Raw genomic sequence first — 23,778 nt, forward strand, 5'->3', positions numbered from 1 at the left:
CCCACCTCTTTAAGGAATACCTGGGATAGGATAAAGTAATCCTTTTAACCCTCCCCCCCTTAAAAGATTTAGATGCACTATTGTAGTTCCACTGGATATTATAAGGTGAATGCACCAATTTGTAAGTCGCTCTGGATAAGAGCGTCTGCTAAATGTCTTAAATGTAAATGTAAACACGTCTCATACATTTTCACTTTCTCTACTCGTGTGTTTGTACTGTCTTCATTCTATGGTGTGTGTGCAGATTGAGGAGCTGCTGGGGTCCATGGAGAAGGTGAAACAGGAGCTGGAGTCCATGAGGGCCAAGCTGTCGTCTACCCAGCAGTCCCTGTGTGAGAAGGAGGTCCATCTGACCACGCTGAGGGCTGAACGCAGGAAACACCTGGAGGAGGTGCTGGAGATGAAGTAAGACAAACATACACTGTTTACATCCCCCCCACTTTACCAAGTTAACAAACATGTTAGTCAGGTAATGTTGTTAAACTCCCAGGTAATAGAATATCCTGCACAGTGTAGATGACGCATTATTCTGAAATGCCACCCTGTAATTCTTCCTCGGTGTAGACAGGAGGCGCTGCTGGCAGCCATCAGTGAGAAGGATGCCAACATCGCCCTGCTGGAGCTGTCATCGTCCAAGAAGAAGAAGACGCAGGATGAGGTGGCTCTGCTGAAGAGGGAGAAGGACCGTCTGGTACAACAGCTCAAACAGCAGGTAGGGAACACTACCTCGTCATGTGACCTGGGTCTGGCCACATATGCCACTGTGACATTAAAGATGTATTTCAATAATGCTAAGTCACTTCCTCTGCTCATCTCCTCTCCTTTACCTGAAATGGGGAGAGACTAAACAGACCTTAGATAGTTTATAGGTAAAGCTTTTGACTTTGCAGAGAGTGTCAAAATCAAGAGTAGGCAGCCTTAAACTCCTCTCGGCACAGCTGGCTGCTCAATGCACCGTGAGTATGCTGGTTAAAAATGTTCCTTAAGTCTCTCTCCCTGAAATCCTTTCCACATTCTCCTCTCTTCCCCCTTTCTCCTCCATCCTCCCTCTTTCTCGCTCTCCCAGACTCAGAACCGTATGAAGCTAATGGCAGACAATTATGAGGACGACCACCTGAAGACCGCCCCCGACCAGACCAATCACAAACCTTCTCCAGATCAGGTGAGTACCCAGTCATCCGAACAGAATCCTATATATTATTGTGATAACACATGTGCAGCTTAACTATAATAGACTTTCTTTCTCCACGATATGAAGTTATGTCAACTGTCTTTCTGTCCCTAAACTGAAATTGAATCATCACTCCTAATATAAACAATTTAATATTTTTTCAGCACCTAAACCTAAGTGTTCTCTCTCGCACTCTTTGTTCTGTCTCATGCACACACACTAATCAAGTGTTCTTTTCTAATGCTGCAATTGGCTAAACCATCTGTCCAATAGGATGATGAGGAGGGTATCTGGGCATAGCCAACCCTGTGCCCTCCTCCCCTCTCTCTCTCTGCCAATTTGTTCAGAAGGGTGAGCATGAATGAACATCAGTCATCTGTCCATTCTTCACCTCCTCCCTGGCATGTTTGCTCTTACTCCATCGTTCAGTGTGTTAGTTCTGCTCCACCGTTTTGTCATCCGTTTCTCCTCTCCCCATTTTACGTTGGTCCGTGCAGTGTTTGGTACATGTTGTCTGTTCTCATATTTGTCATTTCTGTGGGAATGTTGTCACTGTTGTTAATGTGTTACCATGGTAATGGTGGTCTATGGCAACGCATTCAGTGTTTGTCTGCCAACCACATACTGTAGCTTGTGTCTGTGAACTGAGTCAATCTAATAGTCACACACACAGCAGGAGACACTGAGTCAATCTAATAGTCACACACACACAGCAGGAGACACTGAGTCAATCTAATAGTCACACACACACAGCAGGAGACACTGAGTCAATCTAATAGTCACACACACACAGCAGGAGACACTGAGTCAATCTAATAGTCACACACACACAGCAGGAGACACTGAGTCAATCTAATAGTCACACACACACAGCAGGAGACACTGAGTCAATCTAATAGTCACACACACACAGCAGGAGACACTGAGTCAATCTAATAGTCACACACACACAGCAGGAGACACTGAGTCAATCTAATAGTCACACACACACAGCAGGAGACACTGAGTCAATCTAATAGTCACACACACACAGCAGGAGACACTGAGTCAATCTAATAGTCACACACACACAGCAGGAGACACTTTTGTCCAACATGCCATACTCCACAATGCCATCTCCTTAATGCATGTGAGATGCAGCCTTTTTCTTCCTCCTTCTGCATGCTCCATGCTTTTGGTTAATCATGGTTAAGCCTCTGAAAACACACTGGGACCTAATGAAATGTCATTTTTCTTATCTCTCTCTTCCTTTATCCAACTGGTTCCTTCATTTCTTTCTTTCTTTCTCCCCTCCCTCTCCCCCCTTCCCACTGTCCCCTCCAGATGATCCCCCCTCTCTTGTCCCTGAGTGAAAATCGCAGTAAGCTGAAGCTCTACATCGACCACCTGACTGACCTCTGCCACGACCGAGACCCCAGCATCCTCAGTGACCTGACCCCGCCCCCCCACTATCACCACGCCAACCCACCAGCCTGGGAGGAGGAGCTACACAAGTTGACTCTGGAGCAGGTAACAGTCGGTATTTAATGTCATAAGAAGGAATTCCCCTTGACCACACCCACAAATTGGGGAAAACCAAACATTCTTTCTCATTGACCGTCATTGTAAAAGAGCCAACTTCATCGTAGATTTTTTGTTATACAGAAATACCAATCTGGAAGCGAAAGAAACGCACACCTGTTTCGGGCGAGATGCTGGCTAGCGGAGAAGAACACTTGAAAAAGAAAAGGAGAGCCGCATACACTAGGAGCTCAGATGCAATAATTGCATAACCAACGTTACGACAGACAAGCTGTCTTCATCAGGGTATGTTGAAGTTGGCTCTTTAACGTTGGTCCGATCAGGGTATGATGAAGACAGCTTGTCTGTCGTAACGTTTGTTATGCAATTATTGCATCTGAGCTCCTAGAGTGTGCTGCTCTCCTTTTCTTTTTCATACAGAAATACCAAAACATGCCAACAAGCTGCTGTGTTGTTCAATGTGCATGTAACATAGGTTCGGAGATTTGACTATGGTTTACAATGCTCCCATGTAGGGAAATGGAGCCTTTGAGAAGAGCCCTGTAGCTTCAGGCTATTCGATGCGGAAGAGTGGGAAAATGTGCCTTCAGAAAGTATTCATACCCCTTGACTTAATCCACATTTTGTTGTTACAGCCTGAATTAAAAATGTATTCAATATATTATTTACTCACCCATCTACACACAATACCGAATAATGACAGTGAAAACATGTTTGATAGCAAATTTTGGGGAAATGAAATACAGAAATATCTCATTTACATAAGTATTCACACCGCTGAGTCAATACTTTGTAGAAGCACCTTTGGCGGTGATTACAGCTTTGAGTTGTCTTGGGTATGTCTGTATCAGCTTGGCACATATAGATTTGGGGATTTTTCTTGCAGATTTTCTCAAGCTCTGTTAAGTTATACAGTGCCTTTCGGAAAGTATTCAGACCCTTTGACGTTTTCCACATTTTGTTACGTTACAGCCCTATTCTTAAATTGATTAAATAAATAAAAATCCTCAGCAATCTACACACAATACCCCATGATGACAAAGCGAAAACAGGTTTTTAGAAATTTCTGCAAATGTATTAACAAAAAACAAACACCTTATTTCCAAATGTATTCAGACCCTTTGCTATGAGACTCGAAATTGAGCTCAGGGACATCCTCTTTTCGTTGATCATCCTTGAGATGTTTCTACAACTTGATTGGAATCCACCTGTGGTAAATTCAATTGATTGGACATGATTTGGAAAGGCACACACCTGTCTATATAAGGTCTCACAGTTGGCGGTGCATGTCAGAGCAAAAACCAAGCCATGAGGTCGAAGAAATTGTCCGTAGAGCTCCAAGACAGGATTGTGTCGAGGCACAGATCTGGGGGAAGGGTACCAAAACATTTCTGCAGCATTGAAGGTCCCCAGGAACACGGTGGCCTCCATCATTCTTAAATGGAAGAGGTTTGGAACCACCAAGACTCTTCCTAGAGCGGTCCGCCCGGCCAAACTGCGCAATCGGGGGAGAAAAGCCTTGGTCAGGGAGGTGTCCTAGAACCCGATGGTCACTCTGACAGAGCTCCAGAGTTCCTCTGTGGAGATGGGAGAACCTTCCTGAAGGACAACCAACTCTGCAGCACTCCACCAATCAGGCCTTTATGGTAGAGTGGCCAGACGGAAGCCACTCCTCAGTAAAAGGCACATGACGGCCCACTTGGAGTTTGTCAAAAGGCACCTAAAGACTCTCAGACCATGAGAAACAAGATTCTCTGGCCTGAATGCCAAGCATCACGTCTGGAGGAAGCCTGGCACCATCCCTACGGTGACGCGTGGTGGTGGCATCATGCTGTGGGGATGTTTTTCAGTGGCATGGACTGGGAGAGTAGTCACTTTGATCAATTTCAGAATAAGGTTGTAATGTAACAAAATGTGGAATAAGTCAAGGGGTCTGAATACTTTCCGGATGCACTGAATGGGGAGGGGTCAGCAATCCTAAAGTCCTTCCACAGATTTTCAATGGGATTCAAGTCTGGGCTTTGGCTGGGCCACTCAAGGACTTTAACATTCTTGTTTTGAAGCCATTCCAGCCTTGCTTTGGCTGTATGCTTGGGGTGATTTGTCTGGTTGGAACATAAATCTTCTCCCCAGTCTGTCATTTGCACTCAGAAGCAGGTTCTGATCATGGATTGGCCTGTATTTGGCTCCATTAATTGTTCCCTTACCAGTCTCCCAGTCCCTGCCGCTGAAAAGTATCCACACAGCATGATGCTGCTACCACCATGCTTCAAGGTAAGGATGGTGTTAGACGGGTGATGAGCTGTGCCTGGTTTTCTTCAGACAGCGCTTTGCATTCAGGCCAAAGAGTTACAATTTTGTCTCATCAGACCACAGAATATTTTGCTTTATGATCTGTCTTTCACGTGCCTTTTTGCAAACTCCAGGTGTGCTGTCATGTGCCTTTTTCTCAGGAGTGGCTTCTGTCTCGCCACTGTCCCATAAAGCCCAGATTGGCAAAGTGCTGTAGACTGTTGTCCTTCTGGCAGGTTCTCCCATTTCAGCCTAGGAACTCCGAAGTTCTGTCAGTGGACATTGGGTTATTGGTCACCTCCCTAACCAAGGTCCTTCTTGCCCCGTTGCTCAGTTTGGTGGAAACATTCAACACTCTAGAAATAGATTTATACCCTTCCCAAGATATATGCCTCGATTCCCACGGGGGGCCAGTACAAAAAAAAATGCATGAAATGTATGTATTCACTACTGTAAGTCGCTCTGGATAAGAGCGTCTGCTAAATGACTAAAATGTAAATGTAAATATCACAATTTTATCTTGGAGATCTAAGGACAGTTTCTTGGATGTCATGGTATAGTTTCTGCTCTGACATGCACTGTCAACTGTGGCATCTTAAATAGACAGGTGTGTTTCTTTCTAAATCATGTCCAAATAATTGATTTGGCCGTAGGTGGACTCCAATCAAATTAAAGTGACATCTCAAGGATGATCAAAGGAAATTGAATGGACCTGAGCAAAATGTTTGACTGTCATAGCAAAAAGGGTGTGAATACTTATGGAATATTTCTGTATTTTATATTTATAAAAATGTTGAATTCAGACTAACACAAAAGTGGAATAAGTCAATGGGTATGAATACTTTCTGAAGGCACTAGCTATGCGTGTGAAACAGTTAATCACAGGTAAGACATTTTACTCGTGGTAGTATATTCTGTTCGTAACTCCACTCACTAGTAACATTATAGTCTATTTGTTGGTCTTGACTAGCTTAATGTTCTAGTTGGTATCTAGCTAGCACTCACATGGCTAATGTTAGTGCCGTCATGAAAAGGGGGCATGAGGGAAGCCCTACAATATGACGTTTTTCTAAGTAGTAATAACGCTTGGGAGCAGGCAATGTTGTAAAGTAGTCGATGTACTTTTCTTAAATGTATACTGAACAAAAATCTAAATGCAACATGCAACAAATTCAAAGATTTTACTGAGTTACAGTTCAAATAAGGAAATCAGTCAATTTGAAATAAAATCAGAAGGCCCTAATCTATGAATTTCACGTGACTGGGAATACAGATATTCATCTGTTGGTCAAAGAAACGTTAAGAAAGGTAGGGGAGTGGAGCAGAAATCCTGTCAGTATCTGGTGTGACCACCATTTGATTCATGCAGTGTGACACATCTCCTTGGCATAGAGTTGATCGGGCTGTTGAGTGTGGCCTGTGGAATGTTGTCCCACTCCTCTTCAATGGCTGTGCAAAGTTGCTGGATATTGGCGGGAACTGGAACATGCTGTCATACACGTTGATCCAGAGCATCCCAAACATGCTCAATGGGTGACATGTCTGGTGAGTATGCAGGCCATGGAAGGACTGGGACATTTTCAGCTTCCAGGAATTGTGTACAGATCCTTGCGACATATGGTGACGGATGAAAGGCAAGACAATGGGGCCCCAGGACCTTGTGATGGTATTTCTGAGCATTCAAATTGCCATAGATAAAATGCAATTGTATTCATTGTCCGTAGCTTATGCCTGCCCATACCATAAGCTCACTGCCACATGGTGCGTTCTGTTCACGAAGTTGACATCAGAAAACCGCTCGCCCACACGTTAACATGTATGTGGTCTGCAGTTGTGAGGCCGGTTGGACGAACTGCCAAATTCTCTAAAACAAGATTGGAGGCGGATTATGGTAGACAAATTAACATTCAATTATCTGGCAATGGCTCTGGTGGACATTCCTGCAGTCAGCATGCCAATTGTACGCTCCCTCAAAACTTGACATCTGTGGCATTGTTTTGTGACACAACTGTATGTTTTAGTGGCCTTTTATTGTCCCCAACACAAAATGATCATGCTGTTTAATCCGCTTCTTGAAATGCCACCCGTCAGGTTGATGGATTATCTTGACAAAGTAGAAATGCTCAATATCAGGGATGTAAACAAATTTGTGTATGAAATTTGAGAGAAATAAGCTTTTTGTGCATATGGAACATGTCTATATTTTATTTCAGCTCTTGAAACATGGGACCAACACTTTACATGTTGCATTTATATTTTTGTTCAGTGTAGTTTTTGTAATTGACTTACTTGGCTGTCACAATAGCAAATGATCATCTTAGATATGTTGCATAACTACTTCCAGTCTTTACCTGCCCTTGAACGGTCTAGGTATTTAGAAAAGTTGCTTCTTGTTGGCTTGTCTATATGTCCTTTCAACTTGCCAGAGACCAGCTGGGGAGACAACCCTACCAAATGGACCCAAGTAGCCTACAGCGAATCCCACCTACTTGGTGGAATCTCCAGTTTTGCATAAATATCCAAATGCAGAAGGATATTCTAGCTTTTATTTGGATGGATACAGCGCACTAGTCCTTACTACAAGCTAACTAGCAAGCTTTATGCAATATACATAGCTAGTTAGATATAAACAAAAATGTATAGAGTAACTGGACCCCACAGCTTTCCATTTTCATTGCGACGTAATAGCCTGAAACAGTGAGGTTCGTCGAACCTGGCCCTTCTCCTTGGGCAGTTGATGAAACTTAATTTGGTGGTCCTTTTTCTCTGACTATTGTTCAAACAAAATAATACGCAACAGCTTTTCGGCATCTTAAAAGCAGGGCTTGCTAGTTAGTCTGTTGGAATCGTCCCTTTGGCTGAGAATCGTGACTTACATTCCATGCCACAGTCTAACATTTTTACATTTAGAATGAAAGTGTTTTTAGGTATAATGTAGTTTGTTGATTTAAGATGACTAAAGTGCAGTACCAGACAAGTTTGGACACCTACTCATTCAAGTGTTTTTCAAGAGTGTGTAAAGCTGTCATCAAGACCAAGGGTGGCTATTTTGAAGAGTCTCAAATATAAAATATATTTTGATTTTGTTTAACACTTTTTTTTGGTTACTACATGATTCTATTTGTGTTATTTCATAGTTTTGATGTCTTTACTATTATTCTACAATGTAGAAAATAGTAAAAAATAAAGAAACTCTTGAATGAGGTGAGTCCAAACTTTTGACTGGTACTGTATGTTACAAATGACCAATCAAGCATATCCAAAATGTTTATAAAATCATAAATAAAAAAGAATACAGCCGTTGTCGGGATATGAGTAAAGTATGCCATTTATCATAGGAATAACAGGAGTACCCTACGGCTGTAAGCTACTCGGGGGTGTGATCACGTTAAGCCTTGCCTTGCTCTGTATCTATGGGCTAACCAAGATGACCACTGGTGGTTTTCCCCACAGGCGGACGAGGGTGCAACGTTCTTTTTAATACCGACTGAGACTATCCCTTCCTCTAGTGTTCTCTCTTGTTCCCTCTGTCTTTCTTTCCCTCTTTATCTTTCTGCACTCTGTGTTATCTAAAGTTTTGATTTGCCTCAATAAAAAATGGGGGTGGGGTTGAAGAAGTATGCTAACTCATTATCTCTCTTCCTTAGTTGGAACTGGAGTTGGAGTTGTGTGAAAAGGAGAGCGGGGAGCTGCAGGAGTATGCCAACTCAGTGCTGCAGCAGATCGCTGACTACTGCCCTGACATCCTGGAGCAGGTGGTCAATGCGCTGGAGGAGTCCTGCTGACCGCTCACTTTTACAGACCACCTCATGACCCCGCATGAGCTTCAGGCAACCTTCCCCCCCCATCTATTCGCACATGATCAGGGCAGAGGGAAGACTGGGCGATCGTACTGCACCTCCACATGCCCAATTCTCATTCCTGGGGATATTGACCAGCCTGAGGACATGATGAAGAACAGCCACAAAGTGGCCTAATGGTGGAGGGATGTAGCGGCCTGCCAGTCATGGGTTGTGTTCAGTAGGGCACGTCATACCAAAACGTTTTGAAAGAGAAAACACAGGTAGCACTTTCAAAATGTTTTCTCTGGATTCATCCCTACTGACACAACCATTGTTTTTTCTGAATGGTAGAGTGTCGTGGCATAAAAATATTTAGGAACCAATTATTTAAACCACTTTTTTTTTTGCTAGTTTATTTCCTTTGATTGGCCTTCAGAATCTCCTATGTGAGTTACTGGACAACAAACCTTTTCCCTCAACTCCCCACCTAGATCTATTGAGAGAACCCCTAGCTGAGTTTTGCTGACTAAATGTAAGGCTTTAGCTATGGCTGACTTACTGCGTGTTCTGTGAACGGCTCTTAAGACAGAGGGAAGAATCCTAACTTGAATTTCCACACACATTTCCCATTGACATCAATGTCTAATTTATGTGAAACTTTGAGATACACTAGCTTCTCGAGTTAGGGAGAGAGAGCAGTTGATTTTAATGGTTTTGCACACAGCACTCCCTTCTATATGAGGTATGCAATGTTAGTTTATTTTCAGTCATAGCCAGCATCCCAAATGATACCCAATTCCCCACATTGTTCACTTATTTTGTCAAAAGTAGTGCACTAAACAGAATAGGGTGTCATTTGGGAGAATAGGGTGTCATTTGGGATGCTACCAGAGTGGCCTTTGAGCGTACACAGGGATCAGTACTGGACCTAAATGAGGGACCTTTTTTATTCCTCAGTTCTATTGGTGCTACAGCATGGCATAAGACATCAATAAAGATCTAATCCACTGGTCACATGATCTCATCCAAAGTTTCTATAGATATGACTTTTAAAAAAACTATAATTGTTTCTTTTTTTTATTGAATTACATTCCCTTAGATGCAAATGTTGCCCGTTCACGGCATCTGTCCAACGCTTCAGAGCTAGCTATGGTTCTTGTAATGAGATTATCGGGAATCCTAGTTAAAAAGACATGGCGGTCACTTCTCAGTGGGTTTGAACTTTTTTCAATCAGTTTGTAAATAACTCATCAAATACGTACAGTGACTATATAAAGGTAACCCAGTGGAAGATGTTGTGAATTCTGTTTAATATATATATATATATATACTCACACACAAGTGAGAAGCTAAAAGCAGTGCAGTCCCGTGTGTCTCAATTTGTCTGCAGACAAGATGTATTTGACAGTACTGCCATAAGTCGCAAAGTCATGTTCTATAAATATATATACATATACAAAGTATGATGTTGACCATATGGATATATGCATTGAACTGTTTGCACAGAATCGTGAGGAGCAAGTCCCTCTGGACAAAGTTGTGGATTGTGTCCTCAGCTAAAACTGAAGAAATGTGTCAACGTTTTGTGTCAAATTAACTACAAATATTTTCAAACCGTGACTGTGTAGAGGGAGAGTACTTTTCTTGCATTTATTTCTAAATTGTTCATGTTTTATATACACACTTTTGCCACATTATGTAAACCTTTTACCCTTAGGTTCCAGTGTTTTGTTTTTTCATCTGTCTGAGATGTGAATGGGTGTTTGGGAATGACGCTCCCTAGACTGTGTTCCTCTTATGTTCTCTCACATAGTAGTCTGACCCTTTAGGACAGAGGGGTCTCCAAACATATTTGTCCTGTGGCCTGATTAGTGAGAGTTGTACTGTATAGAACAGACATCACTCTCTGCCAGTCTGGCATTTTATAACTGCTCTATACAGTGTGTTCCTATGCCAATCAGTCAATGGTTGAACAATAATAAAAACCTACAGATCAGCTTGCTCTCCAGGACCAGAGTTGGAGACTAGGTTACTGTTCAGGTTATTTTATCCTGCCTCTTGTCCATAGGCCCTATGATGAGAAATTTTGAATCACATCCTGGCAATCCCAGAAGTAATGACTGACCTGACAAAATCATGAGGTCAAACCAAAGGGTTCCACTTGTCAGCTTTCACCTATCCAGGTCGTTAGAGCATCGTTTTATTCTAGGAAGGAGGAACAGGGCCCTAGCCTGTGTATCCCTGCCTTTGCCTTAATGTCTGTGGACTCACCATTCTGTGATAACTTCATGTTTTACATTTTTCATTTAGGAACAGTGCTTGCTGTTAAAGGGGCTACTACTACCAAAGTCATGGTTCACTTTTTTTGTGTTTAAAGGAAATGTACTGCCTTCTGTGTTGATGAAAAAAGTAAAACTATGTAAAAAGAAAAGATGAGTATTTGCATTTTGTATATGTATGTAAATAAACATATCCTATCAGTCTTTGACTCTGGGGATTTGTTTACAGGAGCACCATGTGCATATTTATCAGCAGAATGAAGTGTAACATTTGTCTCTATTTTAATATCTGCCTCAATTGCTAAGAATGGTTTTCATTCCTTCAGACCCTGTCCTGCTGTTAATCCAGTAAGGACATGTGACCGACAAGCCCTCCCCTTAACTTCTGGATAGGTGTGTAAGCAGTGACAGAAACTCTAACGCCATGGTAGGTGGTAATCCACCATTTTAATATGTATCAGGTTCAGATCAGCACACAAAGGGAATAGAAACGAAGGGCCCGATTAAAACTGGTTGTGCAACCTCAAACCTATAGTCAATCTGGTCCTAATTGTTGTTTCTGGACCAGGCATATAATAGAGCAATAATGTTCTCAACACCCTGCACCTTCTGCCCTGTTTCCTGTTCTTACAATAGGTAAACCCCTTACTGGACGACAGAACTCAAATGAAAGAATTTCCCCCAAAAAAACATTGTGCGTTTTTATTAATAAATATCACTATCGTATGAATATAAACATTTTAAATTAGCCTTAACACTCCAATATCTTTCCTTGGAGGCTTTACAGGAGAAAATATGTAGGTTATTGATATGTTGCATACAGAAATACATATTCTTGATAACCAAGGACAAGATAAAGGGCTTTATTCAATCTATCGCTGAAGCATTAGATTGCTCAATAAATATTTAAAGGTTATTTCCGATTGAGCCAACATTTGCAGCGTTTACCGTGAATGCAGTCTCCGCTAACGTGGGAACAGTGCCTTTAAATTTCAATCATGCTGTAACAACTTCCGGGATACAGATTGAATTGAGCCCAAAGTCTATTTCCACTCTCCATTCTAAAGTCCCCAGGAGGAAAAGGCAGTTTACCCCTGTCATATCCACACTGTTCATGTTGACAAGATGGAGTAAGGCATATTACAATGTTTGATACAATGTAACTCCTCAGGAATGGGAACTACCAATTAAAAAACAAAACACTTCAATTTGAAGTACAATGTTCTGGACTACAGCCATTCATAAAAAAATACCTTCATTAACATAAGCAAAATACTTCGGCTGAAGAATTCCCCTGCTCACACCTTCAATCCAAGGCGTTAACGCCGTTGTGCAGTGTTGAGGACTGTGTTTGAACAGAGATGTTTTGCATGAGTCATGTCTATCATCAATACTGGTAAACATTTAAAGGGAAAGTTTAAAAATGAGTTTGTTTTGCATGGAAAGATGCTGTGTAGTGGGGTTGTGTCCCAGACAGTACAGTTTCTTGAATGGATGAGGTAGCTAGTCAAAACCTTATAGATGTGATACAGGGACAGGATAGTTAACACTGAAATAAGAGAGAAAGCAATTGTACCAAAATAAGGGGTGGAATATTGCTGTGACAGTGAATGTTTAAAAAGTGTTTCCTTCTGCTAAAATTAAGTCACAGTATTGTAGCTATTAAAGTTAATGTAATAGTCTACGAGCTGTTCCGCTCAGATAATCTCTGTGGATGAAAAATATTACACCTTCCACAGTGAAAACCCCACTTGGCAGTTCATCCCAGTTTGGCTTTCACCTAACTTTCTCACTCTCCGTCATCTGCCAGAGTCCCAGGTTTAAAACTTTAAGGCACGGGAGCTGCGTTATCCTCTCCAGACCCCGCTTGGTGATTTTGGTACACCCGTACAGGTCGATACCGGTGAGCTGCGTCAGGTGGTCGGCAATCAGCTCCAGCCCCTTGTCAGTGATGCGTACACACTGCCCAATGTTCAGCGTCTTGAGCTCGTGCATCTGGCGCACCATCCGGTTGATCCCGTCGTCACTGATGTGGCAGGAGCACAGGGACAGAGACTTGAGCTGGTACAGCCCCTGGGCGATGTAAGCCAGGCTCTGGTCACCTATCTTGTCGCAGAAGGAAACGTCCAGGCCAGAGAGCTGCAGAGACCCCATGGCCAGGTGCATGATGCCCATGTCACTGATGTTGTCACAGGACCGCAGGTTGAGGCTTGACAGGTGAGTCATGTTCGACAGATGGATCATACCTGCGTCCGATATGCCTCCGCAGAAGCTGAGGTTGAGCACCTTGAGCTTGGCTAGTCCCTTGGAGACATGTTTGAGGGACAGGTCTGTCAGTTTCTGGCAGTCCTGTAGGGTCATCTGCTCCAGGGAAAGGCAGCCTTCGGCAGCGCTTCGGGTCATCCCAGCCAGGTGACCGATGCCGACATCTGACACATGCCTGCAGCTCCGCAAGTTAAGGCTCTTGAGTTTGTGCAAGCCCCAGGCGATGAGAAGAAGGCCTGTGTTGGTGATGTTACTGAGGCCTCCAAGTTCCAGCACCTCCAGGTTTTTGAGATACTGGGCAATCCTGCCCAGGCTTGAGTCTGTGATTGGTTTGCAAAGACTGAGGTTGAGGATTCGCAAGGACGGGATGTCTTGAACAAACGCATGTCCGAGGCCGTTGTCCGTGAGGTTAAAACAGCCACATAGGTTAAGGCTTTCGATGTTTGGCAGCCCCTGGATTACATAGCTCAGGCTTCGCCGCAAGCTTAGGATCTGGACCTTCCTAATGCCTCGGGTATGGAGGCTGGGGAACAGGGACGGGTTGGCCCTCCGCAGATGCAACTTCGCTTCCACCCCCCTCCACACAGACTTGTGATACGAAGCGTCCCTCCAGGCCGCACACACTTGGGCCACCCTACCTTTGTCCCTTACGTCCAAGTAACTGAAAATTATAGCTAAAATTTCCGGGAAGAGGCCAGATATGTGTGTTTCCATTTCAAACATGTTTGGAAAGGGAGAGGTTAGATAAAACTAACCATGTATCCGCTTATTCGAGTAGGCTAGCTAACTGTTAGCTAGCTAAATTAGGTAATGTTACTCAGGAAAATAACCTGTTCAAAGTCCAGCCATCTCTTCATAATGCATATCCAACAAGAAGTGTGGAGGTTGAGTTATAATAGATAGGTTATAATGATATTATTCTAATCAAATGAGATAGCTAGCTACGTCCTACAAAAACTTAGGATAGCTAACGTTAGTTAGCGTACTAAAAGGCGGAAAACAGTGACGGTCAGGCGACTCTACCCAATTTCAAGTCAGATGACCGCTGTCGTTCTTCAAACGGATCCAGTCGGTCGTTCATTTTCAAAACAAAAAGTAGAAATGTATTTATGAAAACCGCAGTATCTGTTTCTTCTGTGTCATCGATTAAAATGCAACGTTTCTATTATCATTTCGGTTCTGTTGTGGGATTCTTCCTGTGCTGCCTTTGTCTGACCAACCATTTCAAACTAGCTTGCTACGCAGAAAGTCAGCAGCACTTCCTTGCTTTGGGGGGTACAAAAACAATACATATAAACGATTGACATTAATACGAGAAAATGTAATAGGTCAAAATTGACAACATACATATTAAAAAGTTAGACATGTTACACATAATCACTTTTCTCAGAAATTCTAAAGGATTTTTTGTGAACCACCCCTTTTTATTTTTGGTTTCGCCCAATTAGTTACAAGGTAGCTGTCCGCTGAAAGCGACTTGTTTTTTCTACTTGAACCACATTCCTTAAAATAAGTAGTTTGTTATATAAATACATAATTTCATGAGTTTTAAAGTGAGTGTCCATACTCACGAATGGGCAGGAATGAACCATGTTGATAAATGTGACCTGGACCAGGGTACAACCAGGTTGCTTCATCAATAAAGACAAAGGCTAGTTATTATGCAATATTGTACAGCATCCCAATGTTCACTTTTGGGATGTGGGATATTCGTTCTCACTCCTTGATCGATTTTCACAACCTCTATTTGAATAAAGTGTATACAGGGCTACAACAGCCAGGACATTTACTTCAAACCTCCTTCAAGTCAGCTTCAGTGTCTGTCAGTAGGAAGTAGGGGCTGTGTAACCAAACGCAAACTCCTGATAGCATGAATGCTCTTCAAGGGCCACTGGAAACCAAATACTCCCTTTATCCTAATGGTCAGTTCACACCAGTGGTCAAACTCTGGTAAACACTCCATCTAAGGAGTAGGGGTGATGGTTTTGCATATGGTCCAGAAGAAGAGTAAGAATATATTGAAATGTAATCAATCGTCAAGGAACATTTTCTTGTGGGGGAAACTGACAAAATGAGTGGTCCTTGGGAAAATGTGATGCAATTTTTATGACTCTATGTAACTGTGAATCTTGTGTGATGTGTGTTTTGTCCTATTTTTATTTAATTTATTTTTATTTTTAATCCCAGCCCCCATCCCCGCAGGATGCCTTTTTTCCTTTAGGTAGGAGAGCATTGTAAATAAGAATTTGTTCTTAACTGACTTGCCTAGTTAAATAAAGGCTAAAAAAAACCTTTAACCTTTAAAAAAACGATTGATTATGAGATCCTATTAATGTCAAACTGTAGCATTAAGATTACTGCATAAATTGACGCCAATAATCAATCAATGTTTTATTAATGCCAGGGATGGGCAACTTATTTGAAGATACCCCCCCCCCCCTCCCCAATTTTTTTTTTTTTTTTAGAATTGCAGCAAACTTGCTTTAAAACTGCAACATTGTCTCTACACCACTTGGCAAAATGTATAGAATTGCACGAAATTAACTCTAAAACGTAGATTTTTTTTGTGGCCTCAACCTCCATCAAAGTTGCCCATCCCTGATCTTCAAGGTAGCTTCAAGGTACATTGAAGCTGATCTGGCTCATGGTGGCCCAAAGCTCTATTAAGAACCTTTATGTTGGTGTTTCCTTTATTTTGGCAGTTACATGATAATGAGAGACAAGGGCTATTTCTTAATTGTTTATTCTCAATTTCTCCTGTCCTTCTTCACCTTTCTTTCTCACAATAAATTGCAGGCAAGGGTCCGACGGGAGGAACATTGTATCTTCTCTGGCAATGCATTCTGAGAATTTAGTAGGCGAAAAGAGAGGTTGGTGAGGGAGGAAAGACAATACAGAAAGTTCCTATTTCAGTGTCCTCAACATCAAGTGTTGAACTACAAACTGTAGCATACTTTCAAATGATAGTATATATAGATTAAACAGTATTGCAGTGCCAAACATGCAGTAACGGTCATGCAAATGTATTCTTAATCCACAATATTTACTATTACAGGTTGATCATTGGCGGTAGTGGGGCTCTTCCCTGCTGATCTCAGGTCAGTGTATGTGTGTGTGAGAGAGAGAGCGTATATGACATACTATAATGATAAAATTATGGTTCAAGCCTGTGTTCATGGGACTCTAAAAGTCAGGATTTTGATTGGCAATGGGCCCTATAGTGATGGAGAGGCTACGTTTTGGAACTGGAAGAGAGGGGAACCAAATGGGTATGGTAGAGAGAATTGTGTGGGGATGGATCAAGAAGGAAAGTGGAATGATGTAGAATGTAGTCAGACATTTGACAGTGTTGTTTGCTACGATAGCGAGTCTAATTGGGAATGGGGATTTCACAAAAACCACCAGCAAGAAACACACACACACACACACACACACACACACACACACACACACACACACACACACACACACACACACACACACACACACACACACACACACACACACACACACACACACACACACACACACACACACAGTCTGCAGAAAGAGAACCTAGAAAAACAATACGTGTATAATACATGCTCACATATCAAGATAACAATGACCACACATTCACACGACATTTTTCAAAACATTCTCCTATCTGCGTTTTTGATGGGTGAACCAAAACACAGCTCAGTTTAAGATCATGTTTGAAAGATGCCTGCTTCAGAAGACAGTCTTTTTACTGTCATCTGACCTGGAGGAAATGGATGTGGGCCTCTGTGTGAGAGAGCTGCTTTATCTCAGCATCTTTCCTCCTCAGCTCAGCCACCTCCTGCTCCAGTTGCTCCAGGAGTCCTTCAGCCCAACTCACTTCAGCCTTCTCCTGGGCTCTGTTCAGCTCCTTCACCTCAGAGTGCCTTCTTTTAATGTAGTGGATCACCTCAGTAAAGATCCTCTCACTGCCCTCCCAATTCCACCTGTGCTCAGCGCTGTAAGGACACACACAGAGACAGGAGGGAGTCCATTTCAACTCGTCCATTCACCCAGCTCTCACTAGGACCCCAGACAGCCTGTAAATGTAAACATTTAAATATATACAGTGGCTTCAGAAAGTATTCATACCCCTTAACTTACTCCACATTTAATTGTGTTACAGCCTGAATTCAAAATTGATTAAAACATTTTTTTTCTCACCCATCTACATACAATACCCCATAATGACAAAGTAAAAACATGGTTTTAGAAATTTGTATAAATGGATTGAAAATGAAATATCTCATTTACAAAGGTATTCATACCCCTGAGTCAATACATGTTAGAATCACCTTTGGCAACAGTTACAGCTCTGTCAGGTTGGTTGTTGATCATTGCCAGACAGCCATTTTCGAGTCTTACCATAGATTTTCAAGCCAATTTAAGTCAAAACTATAACTAGGCCACTCAGAAACATTGTCATCTTGGTAAGGAACTCCAGTGTATGTTTGGCCTTATGTTGAGTTTTCACAAATAACTGATCTCAGTCCTCTTTAAAGTGAATTCTGCGGTAAAAAAAGCTAAAGAACTCAGTTCTCTTTGTATTCACAATATCCTGGCCTTTGAATGAGGACTCAATTCTTTTGCCAGTTCACATCACCTATTTAGTGGTACGAGTCTTCTTTGCATTCACATTGCTATGTTTAGAAAGGAACCAAGATCTTTTTCCAATATTCACTCAATGCACTCTGGGTTTTTGCAAAGTGCTGGACAAGCCATTCCATTTAGTAAAAAAAGGGGATACATAATCATTTTAAAAAGAAGATACTATTATAAATATTATTGGTAACAGAATAAATAGCAGAAGAATAATTGCAGATGAAATAATACTGTAATTGAAAACTGTACACCCAATGTAGGCTACTTCCCCTACAAGAGCTCAAATTGATTTTGTTCACTATGTTGTGATTCTTTACCAAATATGTTGTCTTCTCACACTACTCAAACCCCACAATCAAGTGAACAGTTTATGAACATCTCTTAGCCTATAGATCACATATTGCAAACAAATAATCTGAACTAAACTCCACACATACAGTGTATTCGGAAAGTATGCAGACCCCTTCCCCTTTTCACATTTTATTACATTTCAGCCTTATTCCAAAATTGATTAAATTGTTTTCTTCCCCTCAATCTACACACAATATCCCATAATGACAAAGCAAAAACAGGTTTAGACATTTCTAGCAAATTTATTAAAAAAATATTTAAAAAATGATGTCACATGTACATAAGTATTCAGACCCTTTACTCAGTACTTTGTTGAAGCACCTTTGGCAGCGATTACAGCCTAGCGTATTCATGGGTATGATGCTACAAGCTTGGCACACCTGTATTTGGGGAGTTTCTCCTTCCTTCTCTGCAGATCCTCTCAAGCTCTGTCAGATTTGATGGGGAGCGTCGCTGCACAGCTATTTTCAGGTCTCTCCAGAGATGTTCGATCAGGTTCAAGTCAGCCCTCTGGCTGGGCCACTCAAGGACATCCAGAGACATGTTCCAAAGCCACTGCTGCGTTGTCTTAGCTGTGTGCTTAGCATCGTTGTCCTGTTGGAAGGTGAACCTTCACCCCAGTCTGAGGTCCTGAGCACTCTGGAGCAGGTTTTCATCAAGGATCTCTCTGTACTTTGCTCCATTTATCTTTCCCTCGATCCTGACGAGTCCCCAGTCGCTGAAAATCATCCCCACAGCATGATGCTGTCACCACCATGCTTCACCGTAGGGATGGTATTGGCCAGGTGATGAGCGATGCCTGGTTTCCTTCAGACGTGACGCTTGGCATTCAGGCCAATGAGTTAAATCTCGGTTTCATCAGACCAGAGAATCTTGTTTCTCATGGTCAGAGTCCTTTAGGTGCCATTTGGTATACTCCAAGCGGGCTGTCATGTGCCTTTTAATGAGGAGTGGCTTCCGTCTGGCCACTCTACCATAATGGCCTGATTGATGGAGTGCTGCAGAGAGGATTGCCCTTCTGGAAGGTTCTCCCACCTCCACAGAGGAACTCTGGAGCTCTGTCAGAGTGACCATCGGGTTGTTGGTCACCTCCCTATTTAAGACCCTTCTCCCCCGATTGCTCAGTTTGGCCAGGCGGCCAACTCTAGGAAGAGTCTTGGTGGTTCCAAACTTCTTCCATTTAAGAATGATGGAGGCCACTGTGTTCCTGGGGACCTTCAATGCTGCAGAAATTCTTTGGACCCTTCCCCAGATCTGTGCCTCGACACAATCCTGTCTCGGTGCTCTACGGACAATTCCTATAACCTCATGGCTTGGTTTTTGCTCTGACATACACTGTCAACTGTGGGACCTTATAGAGACAGGTGTGTGCCTTTCCAAATCATGTCCAATAAACTTGACTCCAATCAAGTTGTAGAAACATCTCAGATGATCAATGGAAACAGGATGCACCTGAGCTCAATTTCGAGTCTCATAGCAAAGAGTCTGAATAGTTCTTTTTTGCAAAAAAATCTAAAAACCTGTTTTCGCTTTGTCATTATGGGGTATTGTGCGTAGATTGATGAGGGGAAAAAATATTGTATCAATTTTAGAATAAGGCTTGAACGTAACAAGATGTGGGAAAAGTGAAGGGGTCTGAATACCTTCCGAATGCACCCTATTTTGGAATTTCGGTGCGTTCTTGATAATCTCTAATTAATATCTAAAAACAGCGCACATTTCTTTCTGCGAACCTGCACATCATCATCTTCTCTCTTTTGTGGAACCAATGTGAGGGTTATGGAAAGTGAAACGCTTTTGCAATAGTCTACTGTGTGGTGCGGGAATAATGACAAGCAAATCTGGGGAGCTTTGTGTTCACATTGCCTTAAAAAAGGGAACCGAACCAAGGAATTCAAGCGAATGGAACTCAGACCAGCTCTAGAGATGGTCTCAGTTTGGTTTGCTTCTGGGGATCTTTTCAGGGGTTTGAGTTCCTTTGGGGTGTTCACACTGCACAAAATAATTAAGCTAACTGCACTGAGTTGCAAAAAATTGTCTGAAAGGGACTAAGTGTCTCCCAGTGTTTGTTGAAAAGCAGACTGAACCAGGTTTTCCTCTATGATTTTTCTGGTGCTTAGCTCTATTCCGTTTATTTTAATTTTAAAAAACTCTGTAGATGACAAGCATACCCATAACATGATGCAGCCACCACCGTGCTTGAAAATATGAAGAGTAGTACTCAGTGATGTGTTGTGTTGGATTTGCCCTAAACATAATGCTTTGTATTCAGGGCATAAAGTTAATTTCTTTGACCCATTTTTTGCAGTTTTTCTTAAATGTCTTATTGCAAACAGGATGCGTGTTTTGGAATATTTCTATTCTGTACAGGCTTCCTTCTTTTCACTCTGTCATTTAGGTTATTCATTGTGGAGTAACTACAATGTTGTTGAGCCATCCTCAGTTTTCTCCTATCTGTAACTGTTTTAAAGTCACCATTGGCCTCATGGTGAAATTCCTGAGCGGTTTCCTTCCTCTCCGGCAAATGAGTTAAGAAGGACGCCTGTACTGTCACAGGATCCAACGAAAGTGGCGCCCCTCCTCGGTCGGGCGGCGCTCGGCGGTCGTCGTCGCTGGCCTATTAGCTGCCACCGATCGTTGTTTCTGTGTCGTTTAGTTTTGCCTGTCTGTTCCGCACCTGTTTTGTGTATGTCATTAGTGGGGACTTATTTAATGTGTGTTTTCAGTTGGGATTTTGTGCGGGATTGTTTATTGTCCACGTTGTGTGATCGATAGTTTGTTTTTGTGAAAGGATTTACCGGGCTGCGCTCCTTGCCTTAGAAAGTGTATTTTTGTTTGTGCTGTACGGGCGCAGTTTACCAGTTACTGGAACTTTGTATAGCACCCTGTGCTTTTCGGCGTGTGAGTAGGATCATTAAAGACACTCACCTCCAGCACCTCTGTCTCCTGCACTTGATTCCACCCATCCACCAGTCCAAGTCAAACGTGACATGTACCTTTGTAGTGACTTGGTGTATTGATACACCATCCAAAGTGTAATTAATAACTTCACCATGCTCAAAAGGATATTCAATGTCTGCTTTATTTTTTATTTTGACCCATCTACCAATAATGTGCTCCTGTGAGGCATTGGAAAACCTCCCTGGTCTTTGTGGTTGAATCTGTTTTGAAATTCACTGCTCGACTGAGGGACGTTACAGTAGGGTAAAGAGAAAAGGTAGTCATTAAAAAATCTGGTTAAACACTATTATTGCACACATAGTGAGTCCATGCAACTTATGTGACGTTTAATGCAAATTTTTACTCCTGGACTTATTTAGGCTTGCCATGACAAAGGGGTTGAACACTTATTGACTCAAGACATTTCAGCTTTTCATGTTTTATTAATTTATAAACAATTCTAAAAACATAATTCCACTTTGACATTATGGGGTATTGTGTGTAGACCAGTGACACAAAATCTCAATTTAATCAATTTTAAATTCAGGCTGTAACACAACAAAACGTAGAAAAAGACAAGGGTTGTGAATACTTTCTGAAGGCACTATATGTAATGTAAATATATACGGTCCAACACACAGCCTATTTCAGGTCCTGCATCTCCTTCTCTCTCTCCTGGATTCTCTGCTGGGATTTCTGCTGATTCTCTCCCAACTGCTTCTGCAGAACAATCTCCACAGTTATTGTAAAGAGTGTGTGTGTTGGCACTGAGTATTGACTAGTTAACGTTTTACTTAGTGCTTCATTAGCATGGATTCACTCTGAAGGATTAAACCATTATAGGCCTATATTTAATATGTATTTTGAAAGTGTGAAAGAGCTTGCATTGAAATGTTTTGGTCCTTACCTGTTTCTCAGTCCTTTCTGCTGCAGCTGAGACTGTATCATGGCCTTTATGTTCATCCATCACACACAGCAGACACTTCTCATCGGTACGGCAGTAAACCTCCAGCAGTTTGTCATGAAGTGAGCAAATCTTCTACTGTAGTTGTCCAGTGACATCAATCAACTTGTCTTTTTCCTGGGTTGAATTCATTGTGACAAGATTTAATGGCTTTGAGTTTTCTTCCATTGCAGACGTCACACTCCACATCTCCAGGTCCAGTTTAACAGAGAGCAGGAGGAGCAGCTTGGAGTCTTGTCTTATGTTTCTCAACAAGTCCAACAAAAATAATGTTTCTGTTCAGAACAAGTCTTGGGGTGAATCTTTCCTTGCACCGGGGACAGCTGTAGATACCTTTCAGGTCATCCTGATCCCAGCAGTCCTTAATACAGCCCATACAGTAACTGTGTCCACAGGGAATAGTCCCTGGATCCTTCAGTAGATCCAGACAAATCGGACAGCAGAAAGGATCCTGATCTTGTAAAATTGCCTCTGCCATGTAGATACACTAAGGTAGGGTTAGGGTGTTATCTGCCTGGTTGTTTTTATTTCTCTGGAAATGCTTGTGCTGCAGTAGGAGTTACTTCCTGGTAGAGTACTTGGGGATAAGCAAAGGGAAACATGACAATAGATTGAGAGCACAATCACAAATCTAAGCTTCAGTTTATTTTCATCCAGTAGGTGGGAGCAAAGATTTAGATATAGAATTGAAAGTCTGCTTCAAGACAAATAGCTTTTTAAAAGTTGAACTAGGCAAATCAGTTACGAACAAATTCTTATTTACAATGACGGCCTACCCTGCTCTGGTTTCAGAGCTGGTCATGGGTGCACCTCAGCCACGCTCAAGGTCCTAAACGATATCGTAACCGCCATCGATAAGAAACAATACTGTGCTGCCGTATTCATCGACCTGGCCAAGGCTTTCGACTCTCTCTAATGATTGCCTCGCCTGGTTCACCAACTACTTCTCTGATAGAGTTCAATGTGTCAAATCGGAGGGCCTGTTGTCCGGGCCTCTGGTAGTCTCTATGGGGGTGCCACAGGGTTCAATTCTTGGGCCAACTCTTTTCTCTGTATACATCAATGATGCCGCTCTTGCTGCAGGTGAGTCTCTGATCCACCTCTACACAGACGACACCATTCTGTATACTTCTGGCCCTTCTTTGGACACTGTGTTAACAACCCTCCAGACGAGCTTCAATGCAATACAACTCTCCTTCCGTAGCCTCCAACTGCTCTTAAATACAAGTAAAACTAAATGCATGTTCTTCAACCGATCACTGCCCGCACCTGCCCGCCCATCCAGCATCACTACTCTGGACGGTTCTTACTTAGAATATGTGGACAACCACAAATACCTAGGTGTCTGGTTAGACTGTAAGCTCTCCTTCCAGACTCATATCAAACATCTCCAATCTAAAGTTAAATCTAGAATTGGCTTCCTATTTTGCAAACAAAACATCCTTCACTCATGCTGCCAAACATACCCTCGTAAAACTGACCATCCTACTGATCCTCGACTTCGGCGATGTCATTTACAAAATAGCCTCCAATACCCTACTCAATAAACTGGATGCAGTCTATCACAGTGCCATCCGTTTTGTCACCAAAGCC

General features: G+C 42.3%; 2 protein-coding genes and 1 pseudogene across 4 annotated transcripts in view; 1 reads left to right on the top strand and 2 right to left on the bottom strand.

The window, feature by feature from the left end:
• The window catches only part of LOC106561322 (ELKS/Rab6-interacting/CAST family member 1), a 42,376-nt gene extending 31,128 nt beyond the window's left edge, over positions 1-11,248 (top strand). Inside the window, exons 16-21 of one of the 3 annotated variants that reach the window (XR_014379096.1) lie at positions 245-405; positions 565-712; positions 1,067-1,162; positions 2,495-2,680; positions 2,816-2,977; positions 8,632-11,248. Coding sequence is in view for 1 of the 3 variants with exons in the window: in XM_082957276.1 (XP_082813402.1) it covers positions 245-405; positions 565-712; positions 1,067-1,162; positions 2,495-2,680; positions 8,632-8,769 (729 nt within the window). In the remaining 2 variants the exon portion in view is untranslated. Of the gene's footprint in view, positions 1-244; positions 406-564; positions 713-1,066; positions 1,163-1,444; positions 1,523-2,494; positions 2,681-2,815; positions 2,978-8,631 lie in introns of those variants that run through there. The other 2 variants (XR_014379097.1, XM_082957276.1) reach the window with 2 other exon arrangements.
• A 485-nt stretch (positions 11,249-11,733) lies between these two features.
• On the bottom strand, positions 11,734-14,613 carry LOC106561323 (F-box/LRR-repeat protein 14). Its single transcript, XM_014125160.3, has one exon. The coding sequence runs from the start codon at positions 14,031-14,033 to the stop codon at positions 12,822-12,824; it is 1,212 nt and encodes a 403-aa protein (XP_013980635.1). The 5' UTR covers positions 14,034-14,613; the 3' UTR covers positions 11,734-12,821.
• A 2,430-nt stretch (positions 14,614-17,043) lies between these two features.
• LOC123724570 (E3 ubiquitin-protein ligase TRIM8-like) lies at positions 17,044-22,689 on the bottom strand (annotated as a pseudogene).
• Between the last annotated feature and the right edge of the window lie 1,089 nt (positions 22,690-23,778).

This window comes from Salmo salar, chromosome 10 (genome assembly GCF_965601325.2).
Source record: "Salmo salar chromosome 10, fSalSal1, whole genome shotgun sequence".
Taxonomy (NCBI): Eukaryota; Metazoa; Chordata; class Actinopteri; order Salmoniformes; family Salmonidae; genus Salmo; species Salmo salar.